Source organism: Sander lucioperca, chromosome 18 (assembly GCF_008315115.2).
Source record: "Sander lucioperca isolate FBNREF2018 chromosome 18, SLUC_FBN_1.2, whole genome shotgun sequence".
NCBI classification, from domain to species: domain Eukaryota; kingdom Metazoa; phylum Chordata; class Actinopteri; order Perciformes; family Percidae; genus Sander; species Sander lucioperca.
In genome coordinates this window covers 17,749,881-17,774,676 of record NC_050190.1, presented here as the reverse complement: position 1 = coordinate 17,774,676, position 24,796 = coordinate 17,749,881, and the positions used below count along the sequence as shown (strand labels likewise).

The window sequence follows — 24,796 nt, the reverse complement described above, 5'->3', positions numbered from 1 at the left end:
AATCCATTTTTCAGTAAAGCTTACATCTTGAGAGTTACTAATATTGATAGTTATGTATCCATGCCTAGAGAAAATTGCTTGATTGCAACTGCTTAACTACCGCATAACTCTATCTCTTCATGTTGTAAACATATGTTTTTGTTTGTTTTATTTGGATCCCCATTAGCTTAAGCATAAGCTAAAGCTATTCTTCCTGGGGTCCTACAATCTATCATGTGACAATACAATTTACACATCACATTACACACCATTACTTCATATTACACATTTAAAAATACAAATCATATTTTACAGTTAACGCAATTAATCACACACAAAAAATAAATAAAAATCAATAAATATAAAAAAAGCACTGCTTATTCTAACATTTACTTTAAATCAATATGTCAAGTTAAAATGAATGAAAAATCTTCTGAAAATGAAATGAAAAATGAATTCTTAAATTGACTGCATTATATATTATTATACTTTAAACGGCACTGCTATTGCTCAAATAAATAAATGCATACAGATAAATACTGGACGTTTGTGTTTCAGTCTCTTGGAGCCGATTGTAAAAAAAAATTTAAAAAATCAATATATCTGACCTGATTTTTATGGATTTGACCTACAACAATCAAATCCAACACTAATTTTGAATAGTCTCCAAAGAGTGTGCATTGAAAAAGAAAAACATTGTCATTATTGTTAAGTTTGGACTCAAGTGACAATTTTTTTAGTCTGATCAAAAGGCAACACATCATCATTAATTTTTTTAATCCTGACCTTTATGTTGAAAACAAACTAGCCATCTCCAAAGCTATGATACGTGTGTATTCCATATTTATGAAGCCCATTTTTTGATAAGACATCTGTAAGGCATTTATAAGGTTTGGAAGAAATATGGATATACTACAACTGTTTGCATAATGTCTTTATTTTGTAAAGTACAGAGTGAAAAAAGTAGCTTACATCTGAGAGACTTAAAGTTAGACTTAAAAAAAGGTCATATTTTCACATATTTTGTATTTCACATTACATTTAGTAGGGATGTAACAATAAAACAAAAATTGAGTTCATACAATTTTTGTGTTTATGATCCACTTGTGTTTTTGACACAGCTGTGCTATAGTGCTCTACACTTGTATTCACTTTAAGTAACAACATATATTTTCACTTCTAAACAGCATTTGTAACAAATGTAACATTTTGAACCTTAGTTAGAATAACAGCGCACTCATGAGATACAGTCCAAAAATTGTATTTTGTAGTATTCAATGCTATGTGCATTTTGGGTACTGTTATGATAATTATTTATCAAGAGACAGAATCACTGAAAATGTCTCAAAGTTCATTAACTTGCAAGTAGAGTCAAATTTTACAGCACTTCACAGCATAAGTACAGAAAAATGACTGACGAAAGCCTTCTACAGCAGCTTTCTATGAGTGAAGAATGAAATCATAATATGAAATGATGTTGTTGTCTCCCACAAGGTCAGGAAGTGGCTCCCAAGATTTTTCTCATGAGAATATCAGCAGTATTTTGGCTAGTTGTTATGCAAACAGTTTAATACTAACAGAGAGAAGAAGAGTATCATATTTTTTTCTAACAGGTACTGTCTATAACAGGGAAGCAAAGTAGCCACACTGTGCATGTTCCTTCCAGTTGTTCTCCCACTCTACTTTGCAGTAGAAAAGAGAGACACAGGAAAGGCAACAAGTCAGATAGGAGGACACAATGTTTGTTACATTACATTACATGTTACACCCCTAATATTAGCAAATTTAGAAATGAATACCTTGTTTCATACCATGTAATAGTTAATTTGCAGAATAACACCTTTTGTATTTCCTTTACATCATCTACTGCTGTAATTCCAAATGAATCCTGCAGTCCATCTTCTCTTAGGTGTACATTGAAAGGTACATCCACTGCAAATTAAAAAGGGATAGATTATTCTTGCGCTTCAATGTATGTGTAGTACTGGTTAAAAGCAGGATTATTTTATCACAGACAACTAATAATGTAGTACAAGAATGCCATAATTCCTAGAACATCACCCTCAACACACTAAGGGGATTGTATTTGAAACAAAGACTTTTTTGCATCAGTACCATTAGCCTACCAATAAGACATGTTCCTCCCTCTGTTTCAGATCAACAGCTGTGCAGGCTGTGATTGGTTAAAAACTTAAATTACCAACACGTTTTAAGAAATGTGTCCTAGTGTACACCTCTAAAGAACTTTTATTACCTCTGATCCACGAAGAGTCATGTTCGTCCCATCAGACAACTGGCTGAAGATTTCTATTGAGAAAGACACAAATTCTTATTACTTCAGAAACTATGAAGGCAAGGAGTGGGAGTTAGACATGTCTGTCATATGCCATCACAGAAGTTAATAATGTCCCCGACATCCGCATGACCACACTACATGGAACAAATAGGCGACACGCCAAATCTCTAGATGAGCTGCAGCCGAGTTGTGCCTGATTAAGCCGCGCTGCAATATGCGTAACCGGTTGTGTTCTATAAATCTTATTTGTAAAAAACACACAAATTCACGAGGCCCTTTACCTATGCCATATGGTAAAACCACCTATGACAGCAAAGTACAAGTCTTGCATTCAAATGTTTAGTTAAAGTGGAAAGAGAGGCATTATCAGCACAATGTACTTAAATTTAGTTAACATCTGGTTGAGATTTCAACTCTAATTTAATGCTGGATAGTTTCGTGAATAATTATGCATCATATTAAATTGTGATATTTTGTGAATAAAATCTGAATCTGCAATGTAACCAGTAACATTTCTCTGTCAGGTAAATGTAGCAGTAGTAGTTTCCTCTGAAGTAGAACAGTACACAGTAAGTCAGTAGTAAACAGTTGAGTTGCTTTGGGGGCCTTCTGTAAGTTATTTTGGGGTACAATCGGCCAATTCCAAAAAGGCACGTTTTGAACAGGCAGTGCACTAGTCAATCAATGTTAACGTGCAGATGTTTAGCAGGTATAATGTTTGCCATGTTCAGCATCTTAGTGTAATGTGATAGCATGCTAACATTTGCCAATTAGCACTGCACAGATATGAATAAAAAGAGGATGTGAAAAGTAATTACAATTAATCCTGCGGGGAATATGAATGTATATACCACATTTCATGGCAAACCATCCAAAGGTTGTTGAGAAATGTTACTTTAAACCACAAATGTGAACCTAATGGTGGCACTGGATTGACAGACATTAATTTCATGTTTTGTCAATGGAATGACTAAATTAATGAATAAATAAGGTATGTTTGGGTGTCAAACTGGCTTTATTATGACAATATTCAGTGGCATTTTCACATGACTTTTCTTTTGCTACATCCTATCACTAATTAATGTAGCACAATAATAATGGAAACGCTGCTGCTGCTGCTGCTGTGTTAGCTTCTCCTCACTAATCTACATCCAGATCCTCACAGTCTTGTACATTAACATACAGTATTCTGTTCTCTGCTGGTCTTTACCTTCCCACTAGCAGCTCCCGTTAGGTAGTCTGATCTATCACCTGAGTTAATCACCTCACTACCCAGCTGCGCCTCATCACCAATTAGCCTCAGTAGATAGATAGATAGATAGATAGATAGATAGATAGATAGATAGATAGATAGATAGATAGATAGATAGATAGATTGATTGATTGATTGTACGAGCCGGTCCCACAATGAGCTTTCCTTAGGACGTGCCATTTCTGTGTCTGTAGCTTTAAATGCTAATGAGGAGGAGAGAGGCGGGGCAAGGTGGAGGGTGGGGGTGTGGCCTTGACCAGCTTGCCATGGGCAAAGCAGAGAAAGGGGAGGTAACCTTTCCCCTTATGATGTCATAAGGGGAAGATTCCAGATTGGCCCATCTGAGTTTACATATTCTCAAAGGCAGAGCAGGATACCCAGGGCTTGGTTTAAACCTATCGCCATTTCTAGCCTCTAATGCAGTGGTTCCCAACCTGGGGTCCGGGGACCCCTCAGGGGGGCGGCAAAGATCAGAGGGGGTGCACAAGTCTTTATCTGGTTTGAGGTTGAGGTAAAAAAAAAAATATTTGCACATGTTAAACAAATTATGATAATACACTAGAATATATAATATAGTATAATAGTATACAAAAGTCTGTATAAAAACTATATATTTTTGTATCTAGCTTAAAATTGTAGGCAGGCTACTTAGTAGGCCAAACCTCCAGGACCTCTTAACCTGTGGACCTTGCTGTCATCAGGTCAGCTGCTAGCTGCTATCATCCTCATTTTTCCTGCCGCCACGGCATCACTATTTTATGAATGAAACATGGCGGAGAAATGTAAAAGTGCTGATAACTCCTCTGTATCAAAAAAAAAAAGTAAGGCTCTATCTCGAGAGTTACCTCAACTTCGGTTTCGGAGTGGGGGCTCAGGTTTTCTTAGACATAAGTAGGGGGGGCGCCAAGGAACCACTGCTCTAATGGACCATAGGCAGGCTAGGGGAACTCATATTAATGTTAAAACACCTCTAAAGTGAAATTGTAATGCCATTTTACCTTCAATGGAAGCATTTGCTAATGACACAAGACATTCATTTACACATTTGAAATAAGCAAAAATAGTTTGCTGATCATACAGAAAAGGCTCAAAGTCAATAAAATTTCAGGAAAAGTATTTGTTATATATATATATATATATATATATATATATATATATATATATATATATATATATATATATATTTTAGATGTCAAGATGGCGCCGCTGTGTGTGTCTCGCCGCTTACCTCTGCTGGGATTATTGCTGATTTGCCTGTTTCTATTGCTTGTCACTCGAAATGTATCACCGCTGCTGGTGTATGACCGCCTGACTCTTTTAACTATATATAAGTCTGCGGAGAAAGTTCCAATTTACGGCTCTGACGGTCAGTCAGGTACGCCGCCGCCGCCTTTCCTGGCGTCCATTCCTGCCTTTCTACGGCGTCAGCCCTGTCTGCCGCTCCGCAACAATCGCCGCAGGAGACGCGGCAAGAGAGGAGGAGTACGTGTCAGGCTCAGAGCGTACCTGGCATCATCCTCCACCTGCGATCTGGGCCATCCATGTGTCGGGTTTCCCGCGGAGTTCATCGGTTGCAATCTGCGGCTTTCTCCGGTCCACAGTTACCGGTGGCTCCGGCCGACTGTACCGGACTCCGAGTGCCCGTCTTCCCGCTGCTGGAACAGGAAGCGCTCCAAGCGAGGCTGCGTGCATGGGAATCTCCGCCCGCTCAGTCGTGCCTCCCAACAGACTGAAAGGCGCCCGATTCGCATGGCGCTGATCAACACTAGATCACTCACAAATAAGACTTTTATATTGAATGACTTTTTTACGACAAATGCGCTGGACTTTCTGTTGTTGACGGAAACCTGGCTGAAACCAGGTGATGATAGCGCCTTCTCGGAGCTCCTCCCCCCCAGCTGTTCTTTCCTCAACTCGCCCAGAGTGTCAGGTCGAGGTGGTGGGCTGGCCACTCTCTTCAAAGATGAGTACAGATGCAGGTTGTTACCTGCACTCAGTTATAATAGCTTTGAGCTTCAGCTGTTTGTGGCTGACCTGGATTCTCCTGTGTTGTGTGCAGTTGTTTATCGCCCACCAAAACTCAACAAGGATTTTATATGTGAGTTTTCTGAGTTTTTAGCTGATGTGGTTCCTAAATATGACAAGCTTCTGGTTTGTGGGGATTTCAATATCCATGTGTGTTGTCCCTCAAACCCACTTGCTCATGATTTTAAAACACTTTTGAACTCTTTTGGCCTTAATCAATGTGTGGAAGGGCCGACACACCATCTAGGCCACACCTTGGATCTCATCATCTCCTACGGGTTTTCAGTTTCTCGGGGAGAAATAACAGAAACTGGTATCTCAGATCACTTCCCCATCAGGTTTGAGATCAGTGTTCCACTACCTGCTAGTAAGCCTGTCTCCTCAGCTTCTAGGCGCCGCTGCATCACCTCCTCTTCAGCTGGAGAGTTTGCTTCTGCGTTTGTGGGCTCACAGTTTTATGTAAAGAATGGTCTGGTATCTCCCTCTTCCCCAGATAACATTCTCTCTGTGTTCAACTCCACATGCACTGAAATCCTAGACTCTATTGCCCCTCATCGGATTAAATCTATTAAACCTAAGGCGGACCCCTGGCTAAATGACACCACAAGGGCCCTTAGGCAACACTGCAGAAAAGCTGAACGAAGATGGAAGAAGGACAATTTACATGTATCACTGGGTTTACTAAGGGACAGTCTAGCAGCATACCAGAAGGCTGTGAAGGTGGCAAAGATGCACCATCTCTCTTCCGTCATAGCTAGCAGCTGCCATGAACCTAGAGTATTATTTAATACTATTAACTCTGTTGTAAATCCATGCACCTCTGCTCCAACAGATGTTTCAATCAGTACATGTGAGAAATTTCTCTGTTATTTTATCAACAAAGTAGCATCTGTCAGGAAAAATGCCAGTGCTAATTTTAAAGTGTTTGTACCTGCTTCTCCTGCACACTCAGCTGTGTTTGAGGAATTTAAACCAGTTTCACTGACGTTACTTAGTGAGGTTGTACAACACATGAAACCCTCCAACGGTCCCCTAGACATTGTTCCCGCCAGAATGGTGAAGGAGGTTTTTAATAGCACCATTGGGTCTAGTCTTCTTACTTTTTTTAATTCTTGTCTTAGTTTAGGTTCTGTCCCAGCTGCCTTCAAACATGCTGTGGTCAGGCCCCTACTTAAGAAGCCTAATCTTGACCCCACAGTGTTGACAAATTTTAGACCAGTCTCTCATCTGCCTTTTCTTTCTAAGGTTTTGGAAAAAGTTGTTTTCATACAGTTACAAGCCTTTTTACAGCAGAACTCTGTGTTTGAAAAATTTCAATCTGGTTTTAGATCACGTCACAGTACTGAGTCTGCACTGTTGAGAGTACATAATGACATTGCCTTGTCTGTAGATGCCGGGAATCCTACTGTTTTAGTGCTCTTGGACCTCACAGCGGCTTTTGACACAGTGGACCATGCAGTCCTCCTCTCTCGCCTTGATCATAGTGTAGGCATCAGAGGCTCGGCACTTGAATGGTTTAGCTCCTATTTGGCTAATAGGAGCTTTTCTATCATGATTGGTGACCTCTTCTCGTCAGCTGCTCCTCTCTCTTGTGGGGTTCCCCAGGGCTCAATTCTTGGCCCCATTCTGTTCTCTTTATATATGCTGCCTTTAGGGGCTATTATAGGAAAGCATAAACTGTCATTTCATTGTTACGCAGATGATTTGCAAATCTATTTGCCTATTAAAGCAAATGACAGTGTCGCACTAAACTCCCTGCCTAGTTGCATCACTGATATTAAGCTGTGGCTTTCAGAAAACTTTCTTAATTTGAATGAAGATAAAACGGAGTGTATTATTTTCAGTACTTCAGGCACGCAAAATGGTCCAGCTTTGAGTTTGGGAGCTCTAGCATCCTACACTAGGTCAGCTGTCAAAAATTTGGGGGTTACTTTTGATTGCAGCATGAAATTTGACAAGCAGATCAGTGATGTTGTTAGAATGAGCTTTTTCCAGCTTCGTCTCCTGGCTAAAGTTAAGCCTTTCCTCAACAGGCACGATCTAGAAAAGGCAATTCATGCCTTTATTAGTTCTAGGTTGGATTATTGTAATGCTCTTTACGTTGGTCTGAATCAGACCTCCATCTCACGTCTTCAACTTGTGCAAAATGCAGCTGCTCGCTTTTTAACTAACACATCTAGACGTGCACATATCACTCCTGTTCTCTACACCCTTCATTGGCTCCCTGTGCGTTTTAGAATCGATTTTAAGATTTTATTGTTTGCTTTCAAGGCCTTAAATGGTCTGGCCCCGGAGTATTTGTCCGAAATTTTAACTTTGCGGGAGCACAACCGGTCATTGCGGTCTTCAAACCAGCGACTTTTAGAAGTGCCAAGGTCTAGATATAAACGGTGGGGTGACCAGGCTTTTGCAGTTGCTGCCCCGAGACTCTGGAACAAGTTACCCCCTGATATCCGCACTATTACAGATGTAGCTCTTTTTAGGTCCAAACTTAAAACGCATCTGTTTAGTCAGGCTTTTAATACGTAGCAGTGGTGTGACGATTTCGTTCTTCTGTTTCTCTGTAACTATTTCTGATTTTACATGTACTTTCTTTATATTGTATGATATGTGTTTTTATTCTTGGTTTCGATGTTAAGCACTTTGGATACCTGCTGGTTGCTGTAAAGTGCTATATAAATAAAGTTTGATTGATTGATTGATATATTTTTTTTTTTTTTTTTTTTTTTTTAACTATTATCTACTGTCATCAGCTGCCTAAATTTACTTACGGTTCATGCAGTCAAAGCGAAGCATTAGACTGATGAAGCTCTCCAGCGTTATTTGTCCAGAGGAGCCACCGTAGCGCACAGCCATCAAATTCAGCATGTCATCTCTGATCCTCTTTCCTGAACAAGATACGTGTATATGGGACAAAAGTTTAAGTATGATTTATATTAGGGCTGCAACTAATTTGCTGATTATTTTTCAATTTGTTAAGACATGACACTGACACTGTCACTGGCCTACTGGGACACATGAATAGAACCATAATTAGTGTGATTAGTAACACCTGTGTTTGCATTTGAATGAATTAAAAGTGGCTGGAATCTGTTTAAGTAAATAAATGTTCATCATCAATGTCAGTTAAACACAAAGCAGGTGTTTAACATTACACATTTGAACTACAGCTCAGTATTTTTATAGTTGACAGACAAGCCTGATGTACTATTATTACTCCTGACCTGAGGAATTAAAGTTGGGGAGTATAGCCAATAAAACTCTCGCCAAACTTTACTAAACATTCCTTTAGAATTTTCTGCTACATGCTTATTCTGGCCTAGCGCAGCAAAATCTACAAACATAGTGCCAGTAGGGCCAAATGCATTTCATTCATTGTAGGCCTAAGACTAAAACCCCTGTGTATGCTCATTGCTGTCACGCATCAACCTTGTATAAATATAGAAGCCCTACTAATGCTTCACATGCATTCATCTCCCAATTATAGTACTGTGTAGGGTTTTGTGGAATATTAGCATTACTGAAATTAATTAATACATTCTAGATGGGTTCATCACAGCCTGCTGTTCTGTTTTTGTTACTGCTGGCTACCAGGCACAGCTGTAACTAGAGTCATTTATTGTTAAGTGTTTCTGTTTATGTAACCCCTACTTGAGATATTATCACAGCGAGTACTAACATGCATGGAAGTACATTGACAATCATGATACTAGTCTTTATAAACACCAGTTTGTGTGCAATGCGTGTATTCTTGGTTACTGTGTGTATTCACTTGTATGTTCACAAATGTAAACAATTAGTTAGAGTTGGAAATATTTCTGTTGTTGTGTACAATTTATAAGATTTAAATCATGGTAAAAATTCTAGGATGGTTCAGTTCTGTCTGTAGTAGACAAAGAAAAGTTGGTCGATCATCTACCTGAAACCATGATTGCGTTCCTCAGCTCACTCAGTGACAGTGTCCCTGTTTGTGAAACATCTGTGCAGAAGAAAATGTCCTGGTAAAAGAAAAGACTTTTAGTATTGTAAATCTCTGAGCTTGACACAGCGAGAACACACAGACCCTATACACAGAATCAGGACGCACCCTAACCCTGCATTGATGGGCGAATGAGCAGACTCATACAGTCATGTCTGTAATTATTAGGAAGCCACCAGGCATCTTTGTTTTATTATGAAGTGTTGAACTTTCACTTGGTTCCTGTTACCTTGTATGTGATGACCACCTTCCACAGACGAACAAATTCCTCACCGTTCAGTTTGCCGGTGATTGATGTCTAACCCAACATTAAGGTATAAGCGCTGTATATGTTATTTCATGTCTTAACCTGACCTTTAAATCTAGTTGTGTGTTAAAGGTATTTGAACTCAACTGCCAAAAGAATACAACCCTCCCTTCATAAGCTCCGCCCCCCCACCATCAACTGTCACCGCCTGGAATAGTGTTTTATGGCTCATGCACTCCTGTTTGTTTTCCATTTACAGAGCCAGGACTGTGTATTAACACTGTTTTTTTTCAGTGCACACAGAAAATAGAGAGCTAGGTGACCATGAGGATATATTTGCTGAATTTGACAAAAAGTGTATTGGATTAAAATCACTTACTATACCTTTAAAATATACAAAAGTGAAGGCAGGTTTTTGTGCATTACATTAGTTAGTAGAGAAGACGGTAACTCTGTAATAACATGCCACAATCATATAAACACAAGCAAAATAGGCATCAACTGGAAGCAAAAGTTTGACTTGGTGTACATGTCGCTTCATGTCTTCACCTGACCTTTAAATCAGTTCATGTTTGTGAAACCACCAAAAGGGCAGGCAGGTTTTGGCATGTACACTACTTATGTGTTTAATATAACTACTGTGAGAGATGTCCCTTTTAGCAAACTGGGAGCTGAGGTGGAGACCAGTAAACCCATTCACAATGAATATCACATAAGAGGATACATCCATCAGAGCAACCATGCTGCGACAGGCATCAATGCTGAATCCTCCAGATTTCAAGTCTCCTAAATAAAAATAGAAATAGCAGGAGACTGAATTTAACTACATACAACATAGCAGTGCTACACAAGATTATTATTATTATTATTATTATATTATTTGAATATATACGTTTAGCTCATATGCTGTCTAGCCTCTTGTAGTTTTACAGTCCAAACCTTTCAGAACGTTTTCATTTAGAAGCCTATGGAGCTGCTCAGCATCGACTTCTTCATACTAGAAATGGAAAGAAGGAAAGACTTATATTTGGCTCATATGTTAGCTGTCATGATCTTTGTTACCTTTATATTTAGGGAAAATAATAGCATGACCACCTTATGGGTTTAAAAGAAATTACATAAGATGTTTTAATTCCAGTAGAAAAGACAAAACCCCAAAGGAATAATGATATAGCTCAAATAGAAAATACAGTGCACACTTAAAAGCTGCAGGCAGTTAGCTTAGCATAATGCAGTACAAAAAGTGTAAAAACAATTCTCTGTGACTATTTCTTGGTAACTTCTCGGCAGCTTGATCTCACAGAACTACGTGAAATGACCACAACCTCATAACACCGCACTACCTGGTGGTGGTGGCATGGAATATTTTAAAATATGTGGCAGTACCACGGAAAGAATGCCAATGGAAACTCAAAGGTACAAAGGTACATCACGCCACGGTTGAACACACCCACACAGCCACAGTCTATGTATGGAAGCTGCTGTTCGTGTCCCATGTGAAACCAAAAGTCAATTATGACTTCTTTTTTTTTTTTTACTTATGTGCGTAAGATAAAATACATAACATACTTAACTTATGTCACATAGCCGTAACATACTTAAAGGTGCCCTGCCACACATATTTCATTACTTTGTGGTAATGACTGAAGTTCTACCATGGACTCTAACATTTTTTTGTGGAAAAAATGCCTTGGTTACCTTGTTTCAAGCCATTGTAGCGTGGTATAGAAAGCCTGCAGGAAGACTCAACTCGATTTGTGCCAGTTGTCATTAATATTAAATGAGCTAAGCTGCTTGACTCTGATTGGCTAACAGCTAGCCAATGAGAGCCTGGCTATCAGCATCCTTTACCTAGCGGAACTGGGTGACCTCATGAATAGTAATGAGCTCAGGCAACATGATGTCAGACTGACCAGCTTTTGTAATTGGCCTGATTTCTCCGCCTATTTCTTTTCAGTGGCTAGAGCTGACAGAGGAGGTAGCAGTTCATTTTCACATTCACGACATAACACAAACACATATGGACCTAACATATTTCAAAAAATGCAAGTAAAAACGGTTTTGTGTGGCAGGGCACCTTTAAATTACGTATGTAAAATACTTATTTTAACCCAAACTATGATTTTTTTCCTGAACCTAACCAAGTAGTTTTGTTGCCTGGACCTAAATTGCTTGCGTGGTCCCGACATGTAATTTTAACACATGTGGTGGTGGTACATAATGCAATGTTCAGAGGACATGGTTATTTCACTTTTTTCTGTGAAATCAGGAGTCTATGCTGGTGGAGAATGTAGCAAAACAAATAAGCATATTTTCCAAAATGTTGAACTAATTCCTTAAGACACACAAATTACCTTGTCAGAGTATTGACTGAAAAAGGTTCTCTTTTTGTCGTCATCCTCTACGTTTTCGGTTCGCATGGGCTGCAAAAGATTGAGTGCTTTCAGCTCCAGATGAATGAATGCACTGTTTGATATGTATGTACATTAGCTATATACTATGTATGTTATCAATGTAATCAACATAGTAAACATGTAACACAACAGCAATATCAAAATAATATGAACATTGACCATGTATTTAAAAATCTTGCACACCTCTTCTACTTCCCTTTGTTTGTGATTATCGCCATCAGAATTCTCACTGAGAGGAAAGACCACATAAATACATTACTTGTGGACAGTGTTGAGCAGTAACACATTACTTTCTAATGCATTAAAGTAACAAGTAGTGATTAAAATTCAGTAATGTCTTTACAGTTACTAAATCCCAGTAACACTCCGTTACAGTACATCGACATTTTGGGGGATTGGCTTGTTCGCTGTCTTAAAAGGAGTTAGATGGAGGGTTAATATACTGTAACTTTGTTATCTGTGCTTTGGAGTTGTTTAAAATCCCCTTTGACACTAGCCTGGTCCTACCAGACTCTCGTACATTTCATTTGTACAGAGAGTCTGGCCTCTCTCCATTGACAAGTGTTAACTTCCTTGAAGGCGGGTACTCTGTTGAAGTTTTAAACTATTGGATCTGCCCAGAGCCACTCTGGATCTGCCATAACCAATCACTAACCGCAATCATAACCAATTTGGTCATGACGTATGCCATGCGCATGTGCAACAAGAGGGGAGACCATCAAGGCTATTAGCATTAGCACCGCTAGCGATAGCTTTAGCCAACTACTTCACCACTAACAGAGCGAGCTGGAAAATCAAACTGTTCCCGAACCCCATGGGGAGGAGGGCCACAACATCATGGCCACCAACACAACTCAGCAAAGATTGTTCTTGCTTGGGCTTTAACTTCTGGATATTCGGCAGCATTACTGCCACAACGGACCGAATGGCTTCGCTCGCATCTTTCTAGTGCACGTCCTCAACGTCATCGTTCTCAGCCACTCCCTCTGTTCGCTGATTGGACCGGTAAATATTTGACCGGAGAAAACCTAAGAATATACCGCAAACCATGACGGAGTACTGAAGGGAAATGAAAATTGAGCGGAAGTAAGTAAGAGGGCGGAGCCAGGCTACTTTGACACTATTGCTGCTAAATAATTAAAATAAGGAATGTGATAAATTGATTACAATTTTCAAGTAACTTACTCAACATTGCCTGTTGCACTGCAGTGCAAGGCTTATAATATGTGGACTGTGGCATATAGATTAATGGTACATGTGTTTAAACACAAATTAGTGAGTTGCGAGTGACTTACTAGCCGTGGGTCTCTTCCTTGGAGAGGATGGTCAGGATGAAGGAGGATATCTCATTGGGATTGAAGGTGGACGGCACAATCACGTATTCACCAGGCTTTAGCAAAAGGAACTCCATCACATCACGTGCATTCATGTAGGTTTTAGTTTGGGCAACAGGTGCGTGGCTTCTGAAGAAAGAGGCTGGGAATTTTCCCTTCTGCGCCTTGTACTGTAGTAAAAAATATATTATTTTCAGTTCTCTGCAGTTTATATCATTTACCTGAGCTGCACAATGTGGATGGAGAAGGTTTACTATGGCATATGGATTAAGATAAAAAATTGTTTCTTACGTTGTTGTTCACCTTAAGGAAAATCAGTGGAAGATGAGTTCATGTTAGGGACAAAAAAACATGAATTCAATAAATGAGTTAAAATTTTCAGTTAAAATCATGTATTATTATTATTATTATTATATGCATATATACAGTTCCTACAAATAAAAAGCATACTCTGAATTAGCCTTTAGCATTGCTAGCCAACTGTTGTCTAGTCTATATCTTTGACGTTTCACTTCCGCGATTGCTCCGGTGCTGCAGCAAATTCTGCCAGATACATGTCCTAGAACAGTGGTTCCCAACCTTTTTTCCTTGGCGCCCCCCCCCTACTTACGTCCGAGCTACTACTTAAGCTGAGCCCCCCCCTCTGAAACCGAAGTTGAGGTAACTCTCGAGATAGAGCCTTACTTTCTTTTTTGATACAGAGGAGTTATCAGCACTTTTACGTTTCTCCGCCATGTTTCATTCATAAAATAGTGATGCCATGGCGGCAGGAAAAATGAGGATGATAGCAGCTAGCAGCTGACCTGATGACAGCAAGGGCCACAGGTTAAGAGGTCCTGGAGGTTTGGCCTACTAAGTAGCCTGCCTACAAGTTTAAGCAAGAACAAAAATATATAGTTTTTATACAGACTTTTGTATACATTATATATTCTAGTGTATTATCATAATTTGTTTAACATGTGCAAATATTTTTTTTTTACCTCAACCTCAAACCAGATAAAGACTTGCGCACCCCCTCTGATCTTTGCCGCCCCCCTGATGGGTCCCCGGACCCCAGGTTGGGAACCACTGTACTAGAATATGGTTCCTAAGCCTTCTAACCCTAATTAAGTCACTTATTCATTCTCTTATTATTTCTATTCTTCTGAAATTCTTATAACCCACAATTATTCTTATTGACTTACAGCCACACGTGCGGAATCATACAAGTGAAGCTGGCATTTTGTGAAAGGCACATATCGTGGTCATCCCTCATCCGTAGTTATTATGACAGGAGCAAAAAAGGAAATCATGTCACTTAGTATACAGTTAGAGCGCCAAACTCTGTGTAAGGAGGACGTCAGGGTGGTGGATATGTCCCAAAACACAGGACTTTCACATGGGGGACCAGTGTTTGTGTCCAAGAAGTAGTTATTTGAAACCAAAAACACAAACTTTTTCTAATCTTAACCATTCGTTTTGGTGCCTAAACTAAATAGGAAGTTTTTGTCCAGTATTCCAGGTTACAGGGGGTATAATTATTCTATTTTAGATACATTTTTTTTAGACATTTTCTCTGCTCCAGCAGTAGTATTCCCATAAATTCAACATGGCACTAAATGCTCTGTGGTCTACACCAAAATTCTATGTTGTTTTTTACTTAAACTGACAACTTCAGCTACCTTTTATATCTACTGTCCATGATAGTCCTCATAATGTGTCAGACACAATGGGTATATTTTATATAATATTACAAAGGCTAATATTTACCTCAAATACAGTGAGACCAATGTGGAGATTTTGGACCAGGTGTCTGTTCCTCTTGTCAGACTTTTGCATGAGAGATACCAGCACGTTTTTCTCTCCATCTATCTCCGAATATTCACCGTCAATCTTGACCCGAAACTGAGGATTAGTCCAGAAACTGTCTGGAAGACAAAGAGAGGAGTAACATATTTTTGCACTGTATCATGTGGCAAAGAGTAGGGTAAGTGATTTGATTATCAGGTTTAAAATTGAATGTTTTTTGGTTATTACTAATGAACTGAAAAATTGAAAGCAAAGCAAGTCTTACTCAGCAATCTCACTAAGTTCAAATTGTTCTCAAAATGTCAACTTGTCTATTATTGAATCTACAGTCTCATCGCTTGCAGCAGTAGAGGATTTGTGAGTTTTTACATTCTGTACTATATAACAAAGTAAAGTAGTTGTATAAGTTTTGTAATTTACACAAACAGCATGCTACTCTGCAAATAGCGATTTTTTTTTTTACAAACAAGCTTAAATAAAAGCTGTCAGTTTATTTTTTTGTTTATCTTAGTCTGTCGTGAATCTTGAAATTTGAACAAATTCTTGTAAAGTTAGCTGCTGGCGTAAACACACCAGCCTCTCCTCTCTACCAGCGCTAAATCCAAACACAAGCATTGTGACACAATTCTTTTTATTACAAATTTAAATTGTCCTGCTTTTACAGCATGATGTTAATTATTGATGTGACTGTGAGCAAGGTTTGCTTCTTTGAAAAAACAGTCACGTCTGTATCTAATCTAATCTTAAGTGTGTGGAACATATGTATCATTTGAGAGGAATTGTTAATAAAGCAAATGTTTGCCCCTTTGGACCTGTTGTAAGTGACAGCATTTCAAGATCTCGGTCCTAACTCTGCTGGGGTGAAAAAACAATGGCTGAAGCTACAGAAATAAAAACAAGTTTGACAGTGCTGCACAGTTGCACTGATAACTTGAGCATCTGGGCTCTTGAAGCTAGTTCCATTACTGCTTTAGTCTCTTAATTTTTTCAACATGGATTTCTCATAAATCCATACATTATATTATATATTATAAGATAAGAAGAGAACTGTGGTTTTCATAAATATTAAGTGTGGATAATGGCCCTTGCCCAAAACACCTTGGTGCAGAATTTCAGTGATAATCTATTGGTTCAGTACAGACATACTATTAGTGTTTGTATTATTAACAATGTGTTCTATAATTTATAATTATGGTTTATTCTAGTGTTTATTTATTTATTTTTTGAAGGCTCAAAGGGAGTTGGGAATATGAAGGATGATCTGGTTGTTGCTCCACTCTCATTTAGTCCAGCTTTCTCTGTGCAGAACTCTCCCCTGCTGCATTTTGCTTTTACTTTTGAATAAGTAACTTCCTAGACAAAAGGCAAATACAAATCTAAGAGGGTTAAAAGGATATTCACGTCTGTTGCAGTGACAGATTGTCAAATTGTGGTTAATGTTGATATGGCAGATGCCACGTACTAGAATTTATGGTGTTATCAAACACATGGTATGACAAATAATATCAGGTCTTATTAAATTTGAGTCCAGACATCCTGGAATTACCTTTATTATTCATGCAACCCCCAGCAGTTGTTCCTGCAACCCATCTGCCCTCATACATGGAGGTCTTCCAGTGAGAGGAATTTCCATCAAGGAAGTCGGGATATAGGGAGCAGATGTCAAGATCTGAGTAGAACTTACAGAAGTCTTCCAGTGTCATCCTGTTGACATCAGATATTGATTTTGGATAATGTCATTTTTTTTTCCCTCTGGATGTGATGCTGAAACTAAGAAACCCTGACCTTGAGAAATACAGTATACAATTCATAAAGATAAATATATTCCTTCTGTTTCAGTATGGGTTAGAAGTACTTTTATCTATTAACTTTTTCATTTTTTTAGGAGTGTAGATGGACTCTTTTACATTCACAACACAGCAAACATAGATACTGTACATCTACTACTAAACGACAGCTCCCTCTGTGTTCTTTGTGAATTAGTGAGTTTGTGAAGGAGCGACAAACAAGCAAGTTCTTCAAGGTGTTTTGTGTCTGAAAATATTTTCACAATCCTGTAACAGACAACTGTCATTCTTTTCTACACAGTATGCATGCTGCGTTTTACCTAGCATATATCTTAACCACCACAGTAAAATCTATTTAAAATATAAATTGGCTCCATTTTTCGAATGTTGAAATATGTTATATTTTATAATGCTACATAAGTAGTACTGTTTTATTTGTTGCCATTGTAAAGCATTGTTTGGGAATATCTTATTTTTTAAATACATAGCATAGTTTTTATAGTAGTTACTTTGTATGGTGGGTATGAGTGGGACAGAAAACATCCAGATGCTTAGAAAGGTTTCCAACATTGGATTGAATTTGCTTACCAAAACTCTCCATCATCATCCACTGATTGGCACATTTCACGATCTTTAGCACTCACGGTTTTCCACAGAGATGACCTTGAAAACAGTTTGTGAAGCAAGAAGGGAGATAATATTTCATTATGAGTTGTTTTGAGACATTCAGAGGCAAGTTCTAACATACGTCCTGAGGCTTAGATAACGCTGCCTCTCAGTTTTCTTCTCAACACATACAGTATGCAAATACAGTACAGGTGGTATTTTCTGTGAATGAAAAAAAACTTGTTTTAAGTTGCCTTTAAGGCAGGTTACAGCAGATTACTTCACTGTAAATGGCAAACCCAGTTTAGAATAACTGGAGGGAGATTTTCAGGACAGTTTCGTACTCACTGATCACTCCAGTCTCCAGTCCACTCTCCTTGGCCCCAGGGGTTCCACAAACGCACCAGGTTTACTGGTTTCCCTCGGCTTATCATCTGACCAGCAATCATAAACAGCATGTATTCCATTAATCATTTGCAAAGGTATGCTTCTGTAGAAGTTTAAAAACCTGATTGCTAGCTGTTGATCATACAATCTTCATGATAACCTTTAGATACATGTTTGTTGTGTTGTTACTTCCAATTCCAAGTGCAATCTTAAGCATAATTCTTCACCTGTTTCACACCCGTGACAGTGTAGGCATGGCCTTGGATCAACCCATTTGGCAATTTGTTGTTGGCAGGTGTCTCCTACAAGCCAGAAACATTTGTTGTTAATAAAAGTTGACTGACAAAAAAACAATGCAGTATATGTGTTGTAGACACAACAGTGATTTTCATGTCTCCGTTACAATAAACGAAAATGGATGTTAGCTAATGGCTAAATTACGAATAACTTGAGGTCAATTTAAACAATAATATTTAAATAACATTTTGGGAAATCCACTTTTTGCTTTAGAGTTAGATAGTACACTCTCATGTCTGTACTTAAATGTGAAGATACAGCCGACAGCTAGCTTAGCACAAAGACTGGAAACAGGATGCTCTCGACCATGAGAACTGGATACTGGACCTTAAGATAGCGCCCAATTTTTTAAATAAAAACTTGCTAAGCCAGGCTAGTTGTTTCCCCGTTCCAGTTTTTGTGCTAAGCTAAGCTAACCAACTGCTAGCTGTAACTTCATATTTCATAGACAGAAATGACAGTGGTAACATTTTTTGAAGAAGAAATGTCTTTCTTTCCGCCAAAAGTTTCTTCAGCTTTAATGGCTAAGTAAGTGTGGACACAAATAATGTAAACATGTCTCTTCAACAATTTGTGCAGGAAGAATATGAACCCATCAAGTGACCAGGCTTGCTCTGGCTCTTTTTGCCTCCAGTGCAGCTCTTCACTTGAGGAATATAACTTCAATTTCAACATGTATTTTTGTTCAAGTTGAAGTTCAGTTTATTCTTCAGCATCTTTCTAACTAGTCTATGGCCCTGTTCAGACCTGCTAATAACATACGTCCTAAGTGATCACAAGTGGACAGCTCTATGTACAGGTGGGAATATTACCCGAGATGTATTGAGGATGGATTGAGACCCGATCGCTCATACCACATTCTGAGGTGATCATGCCAATGTGTCCTGGCCACATTGAAGGACCGCCTACTCAACTGACGTCCTGTGCATAAGCGGAAGTACCAACCCGTTCTCACTCCCAACTCGTAAAATACGGACGCTTGGTCAGTGGCTGTCAGCATCAGGTACGACGCAAAAAGCACCCTTCAGCGTATGTATGGAACGCACCAGGCAGAGCAGCACGACCTCGGCGCTATAAGATGACGTAGTATTAAGAGCGACAACAATAGCGGGTAGTATGAAAGACCGAAATGCTGCGTAAGGAGGGTGGTTGGGGTGGTGGATGGGTCAAACAACATAGGACTTTGACCCAGGAGACATGGGGTTCGTGTCCCGTTCTTGTGCTGTGTGTCACTGACACATACATTTTATAACCCCATCCACAATCTTTTCCTAAACCTAACTGTCCCATTCTTGTGCCGTATGTCAGTCGGTTCCCGACCCAGAGCGTCAAAAGTGACGTCAAGAGTCCCGGCGCTAAAGGAGACTTTTAGCTTGAATAACAAACGCCAAAGGCAAATGACCAAGCGTCCGTATTTTACGTGATGGGAGAGTGAGAATGTGTTGGAAGAACATACTCATTCGGTTGCTTTGTCCACGATGCCACAGCTATAGGTAGCTCTGTGTATTTGAGCTGTTTTATTTTTATTTTTAAACATTAGTTATTTGAAAGTATTTTTTTCATATATTGTATTTGTCATGACAGAAACCACTGAAAGTGAATCTTGTGTTTTGGACGTTATTATCATACTGTCAGTGATGTGTTGGTGCTTTTGTTCCAGTAGAATAAAAAATAGAAACTATACAAGAGCATTTGGAAACAAATGACTTGGTAAAGTGAGATGACAAAAGAACCAGCCATGGTTGGTTTTGTGTGGTATATTTGTGCTTACCCCTTGGGGTGTGCCACAGCCCATCAGTGACTTGGATAGGCCAGCTCTGCACATTAGCGTCCACAGGTTTGCAGGGGGATCTGACAGATTGATACACATGTGAACACCACCTGTGAAGTCCATCATAGCCTCTGCAGGAGTTCCAGCATTCATGTCGGTATAGGAACCACACACTCTGACACAAATGGATGTGATATTATTGTTACAGATACTCCAGATATAGGACAAAACTCATGCTAACAAAACAAATATGTCTGAGAAACGATGTGCTTTTGTTTTCATACTTGGCATAGGCTTTCTCCATCAAAGCAGGCCAGAACTCATTTTGGTCTTTAGAGTGAACAAAGATTAGTTTCCCATTGATTGTCGGTAGCATGTCATCAATGACAACATCCATCCACCTTCCAAATCTCCAGAACTGAATTCGTTAAAAAAGATGAGAATATAAAGCTTGTTAAGTAAAAAAATAATAACCAGTTATGCTAGTATATGTTAGTATTTACCCTGAAGTGGAACAGCCCGCAGTATTTCTCATCAAAGTTTTGCTCAAGAGGAACAACTTGTCCAAGGATGTCGTCCTGGAATGTTAGAGCTCCGATAGATGCAAGAAACCAGCAGTTTCCTGAGTGAAAAAAAAGGTTGTTAGAGAGACAAGAAGGCATAACAGTAAAAAGTGATGAATAAAGAAATTTCGCTACCAAGTACTCCTTGAGCAAAGTCAAACCTGGAGACCCCATCAAGTACGAAGGCTGGACAAGGAGCAATTTTCTGAAACGGAGGGAGTGTTAAGAGTGTCAAAAACGACTTTGAAAAAAGAGGATAGGTTCACATTTTATATCTAATACAATACAATTACTAATGATTCTTTATATGCAGAAATGTGCATGTGAGTATTTTATTAGCATAGACATAAAAAGAATATTGCTAATATTGCTAGTCATTGCTAATATGATCACATAATGTTTTTTTCACAGGAGATCTGACCACACATACTTTATCATTTGTTCTTCCAGAGCTAGCTAATCTGCAACCAAGACACTTAGTTTTTTTGTTATTAATGATTGGATATTATTATTTTTGTACTGTTATCATTTTAGGATATTTAAGGGAGGGCGTTGCAGTTTTTTCTAAGTCAGAGGAAGTACCAAAGAAACTGTAATAATAGTGGGAAGGGCCACGACATTTTAAAAAGTAAAATACGAGGTTTAGCCCCCCCACCCGACACCAATACTTTGTGTACAGTACGGTCCCTAAACATACACTATTAAAATGGTGTGTTGAGAAATGTCGAGTTTGTTTTTTGAACTTCTGGTTTTTGTATAGCCTCAATCAGCAACTAGTATAGCAGTCATTCAAAAAATGTAAAAAACAAAACAAACTTGTGTTTGTGCTGTTACATACATAGCCAGACACTTACCTGTGTTTGCACTGTGGGAGGCAAATCATTTGAACAGAGGGACAACATGCCATTTTCACTCTAACCTGTCAATCAGGTTGATTTTGAACTTAGAACCTGAGTCGACAGTGCTACACAGTGAATCACTGAAAGATGTTATCTCGGCTATATCGGTTTAGTGGCCTGCTGGTGACAGACTACAACAAATAACATACGTGATTAAACATTTACTGTTATATGGGCTCTCTTCTGCTTCTGTTTAACCCGTGCAAAGCACTCACCTCTGGTCTCAGCCACACAACACGGGCCAGGTCAGAGGGTCTCAGTATCCCTTTGCCAATGGAGTTCCTGTTAGGGGGGAACGTTTGATCGATGTATTTTACTCCTTGGGTGACACAGCACTGTTTCAGCTCCTGGTAGTCTTGGTTGAAGAACCTGTCAGGGTTGGTGAAGCTACCATAACCGTGTTGCTTTTGACGAGCCTCCATAATGTTCAGACACACACCGGGAGGAGGCATTGCTGCAGTGTTTGGGCTCTGTTAAGTAAAATAAGATGCAGAACCATTTTGACATTTACAATTATTTTGCATACAAATTTGAGAGATGGTCGAGAAATCAAAGGAAATCAGAACTATCATGGGGCTTTCTTTTTTTTATATAGCCTAAGTCATATGTGGTAACTGACCTAATGTGTAAACATCAAACCGATTATTTTCAAACCAACCTTAAAAAATTGTCATTTCACCCTACTGTACATTCAAATCCTTTACTATTACATAGCTGCACATGAAAGACTGCATTTCACAGCCAGAACATGCACTCAAGACCAAGCGGAGTTGAGATTCATCCACTGACTCTGTAGGTAATGTACAGTAAAATACATACGACACTGAGGCTGTTACTTTCCAAATTTGACTTTCGGTTTATCTTATTTTTTTCGGGACCACAGATATCAAAATAACCCAATACTAAGATAAGACGTAAAAGAGTGCAGGCACCTTACACTTCTGATAGCCCCACTGTAGCCAATCATGGCATACTGTTGCACTTACAGTAATTATCAGTGTCTCAAATGTAACATTGGTCACATAATACAGGAGTAACTGGGCCTACATCTATGAGGATACCACAAGTTGCTAGACTGTATGTGAAGGTGTAAATCAACCATTGTTTTAATGTTACTGGCATATGAAGATCTTACAGTTTTTCAGGACAAGTTTTTCAATACTTTTAACAACTTTCCTAAACTCTTAACGCACCAACACACCAACAACACACAATTGGCAAAACAGTTAATTTCATGCTCAAAATCACACATTGTAAACTAAACTCCAACACTGATTTTCAAAATACAATAATTCACTAACACAATACACTGTGTCTACCAAAACAATGCAAACATGTCTCAAAATCAAATAATTCTTCAAAAGCACTAACACCTGTTCTCTCCCAACAGGAACATTTAGTCAATCACTGCACAATGTCATACAAAACACTAACATCAGATGGAATTACAGAAACTGCATTATTATATACCATGTCAGGTCTGCCCTGACACATAAAACCCGGCCACCATTTTGTTTCTTTTGCTGCAGAAATTCAATACAAAAAAAATGAATGACCCATCTCAGAGTAGCTTTATAGAATGTACGGTTTATGAAAAAAAGGAGACAGAGACAGAATTGTCCTGGTACTCCTCTTCCTCTCCCTCGTGAAGGCATTTTTCAAATTTTCTGTGTTCATCTACAATATCTCTTTTACTGTACTACCATATGATTATGCGATTGAAAGAACCTCAACACCTGAGTGTGTTTCCTAGAAGGGAATCAGCTGTGATTGATCTATTTCCATAACTTCAATCAGCTGTTTCTCAATAAATGCATGTATAAAATGCAGGGGATATATTTGTGTTTCAATTTACAATACGATCAGCTGTTCACTTTGACTTTAGCCTATAAGTTAGGTTTAGAACATAATGTTATCTGTTCTGACATACAGAGTTAAAGCATTTGTAAATTTGGCAATAAAAATCCATTGTTTTGGTCTTGGTGGAGCTTGTGTGTAAAAGAAGTTCAAGCATTTTAAATTTGTGTTATGCATTTTGTGTCAAAGCAACAAGAAATGTGTTAATTGTTTAGCCTACACAGACGGATGTTGTGCTAACTGTGTTAAGAGTTTAGGAAAGTTGTTAAAAGTATTAAAAAAGTGTCATAGCGATCGTAAAAAACTGTAATCTTACCTCACCAGCCGGAAAGGGAACGTGTTGAGTCTGGGTGCCAAAGCAAGTATTAGTGAAGAAGCTCCCGTTCTTATATGACACCTGCCAATGCCTGAGGTTACTACTGTCAGCGCAGAATTTCTTTTATGGAACTCCACCTGAGGTAACATGAGATTCTACCTGCTACAGCTGCGTACAGTATGCAGGAAGACGCAGATGATGGTTAGACAAATAGAGAGTCTTATTTAATTTAATTTAAATTATTTATTTAAGAGCAGTGTGTACAACACTCTAATTAGCTTTCATTTCATTCATCAAGTCATGCTGCTCCTGGCTTGGTCAAATGTTTGGAACCTGTATCTTCGCAGCAGTAAGTTAAGACGTAAAACTGTCACATGAACACTGGCTGCTTGCAATATAAATCTGCCACCATTTTCTATGTATGTAAAGACGGCAACCTCATCTCATGGCTGTTGGTTGCCTTGCAATGCAGTGTATCACTATGTCATGAGGCCAGCAGCAATGTCATTTTTTACTGTGTACAGTAATCAGCAAATGTGTATTCGAAATCCCTGTGTGCCTAATCAGATTGGTAAATGTGTAAAAAAAAATCTCCAGATCTGTATTCAGATATACAAGTGTACTGAGATTTGTAAATGTTCTATCTGTAAATATTCGAGTTGGAGAAGTTGGAATAGGTTGTATCTCACATTGCCAGACCTATCTCCACAGTTCTGCGTCAGCGCTAGAGAATGGTAGGGCACTGTAAGGACGCTTTACCACTTTTTCTCCACTAGAAGAGCACCCTATAGGGCACTTCATCTCGTTTTCTTTTTTATTCATATTTATATCTGTACATAGTAGGCAAATTTTATGTTTACCTTGTTCAGCTTTGTTGCCATTGTTTTAGCTGTACATTTCTGTGTATGTTGTGTGTGTACACTGAGAGCAACACAAAGCCAGTGTCAAATGCCTTGTATGTGTTCAGTTCACATACTTAAAGCTGATTTTAATTCTAAA

At 38.8% G+C, this 24,796-nt stretch overlaps 1 protein-coding gene across 1 annotated transcript; it reads right to left on the bottom strand.

Moving 5' to 3' along the window:
• Window positions 1–898: 898 nt before the first annotated feature.
• Window positions 899–22,090, bottom strand: LOC116042471 (calpain-8-like). The gene is made up of 20 exons (XM_035994945.1): window positions 21,840–22,090; window positions 20,861–20,930; window positions 20,666–20,784; window positions 20,447–20,580; window positions 20,163–20,337; window positions 18,322–18,396; window positions 18,056–18,141; window positions 17,690–17,764; window positions 16,861–17,018; window positions 15,260–15,433; window positions 13,488–13,779; window positions 12,376–12,421; window positions 12,133–12,201; window positions 10,718–10,775; window positions 10,503–10,564; window positions 9,761–9,829; window positions 9,472–9,550; window positions 8,324–8,440; window positions 2,234–2,286; window positions 899–1,911 (listed from the first exon to the last, which is right to left on the bottom strand). Exons 1-20 carry the CDS (start codon window positions 22,074–22,076, stop codon window positions 1,885–1,887), a joined length of 2,175 nt encoding a protein of 724 aa, XP_035850838.1. The 5' UTR covers window positions 22,077–22,090; the 3' UTR covers window positions 899–1,884.
• Between the last annotated feature and the right edge of the window lie 2,706 nt (window positions 22,091–24,796).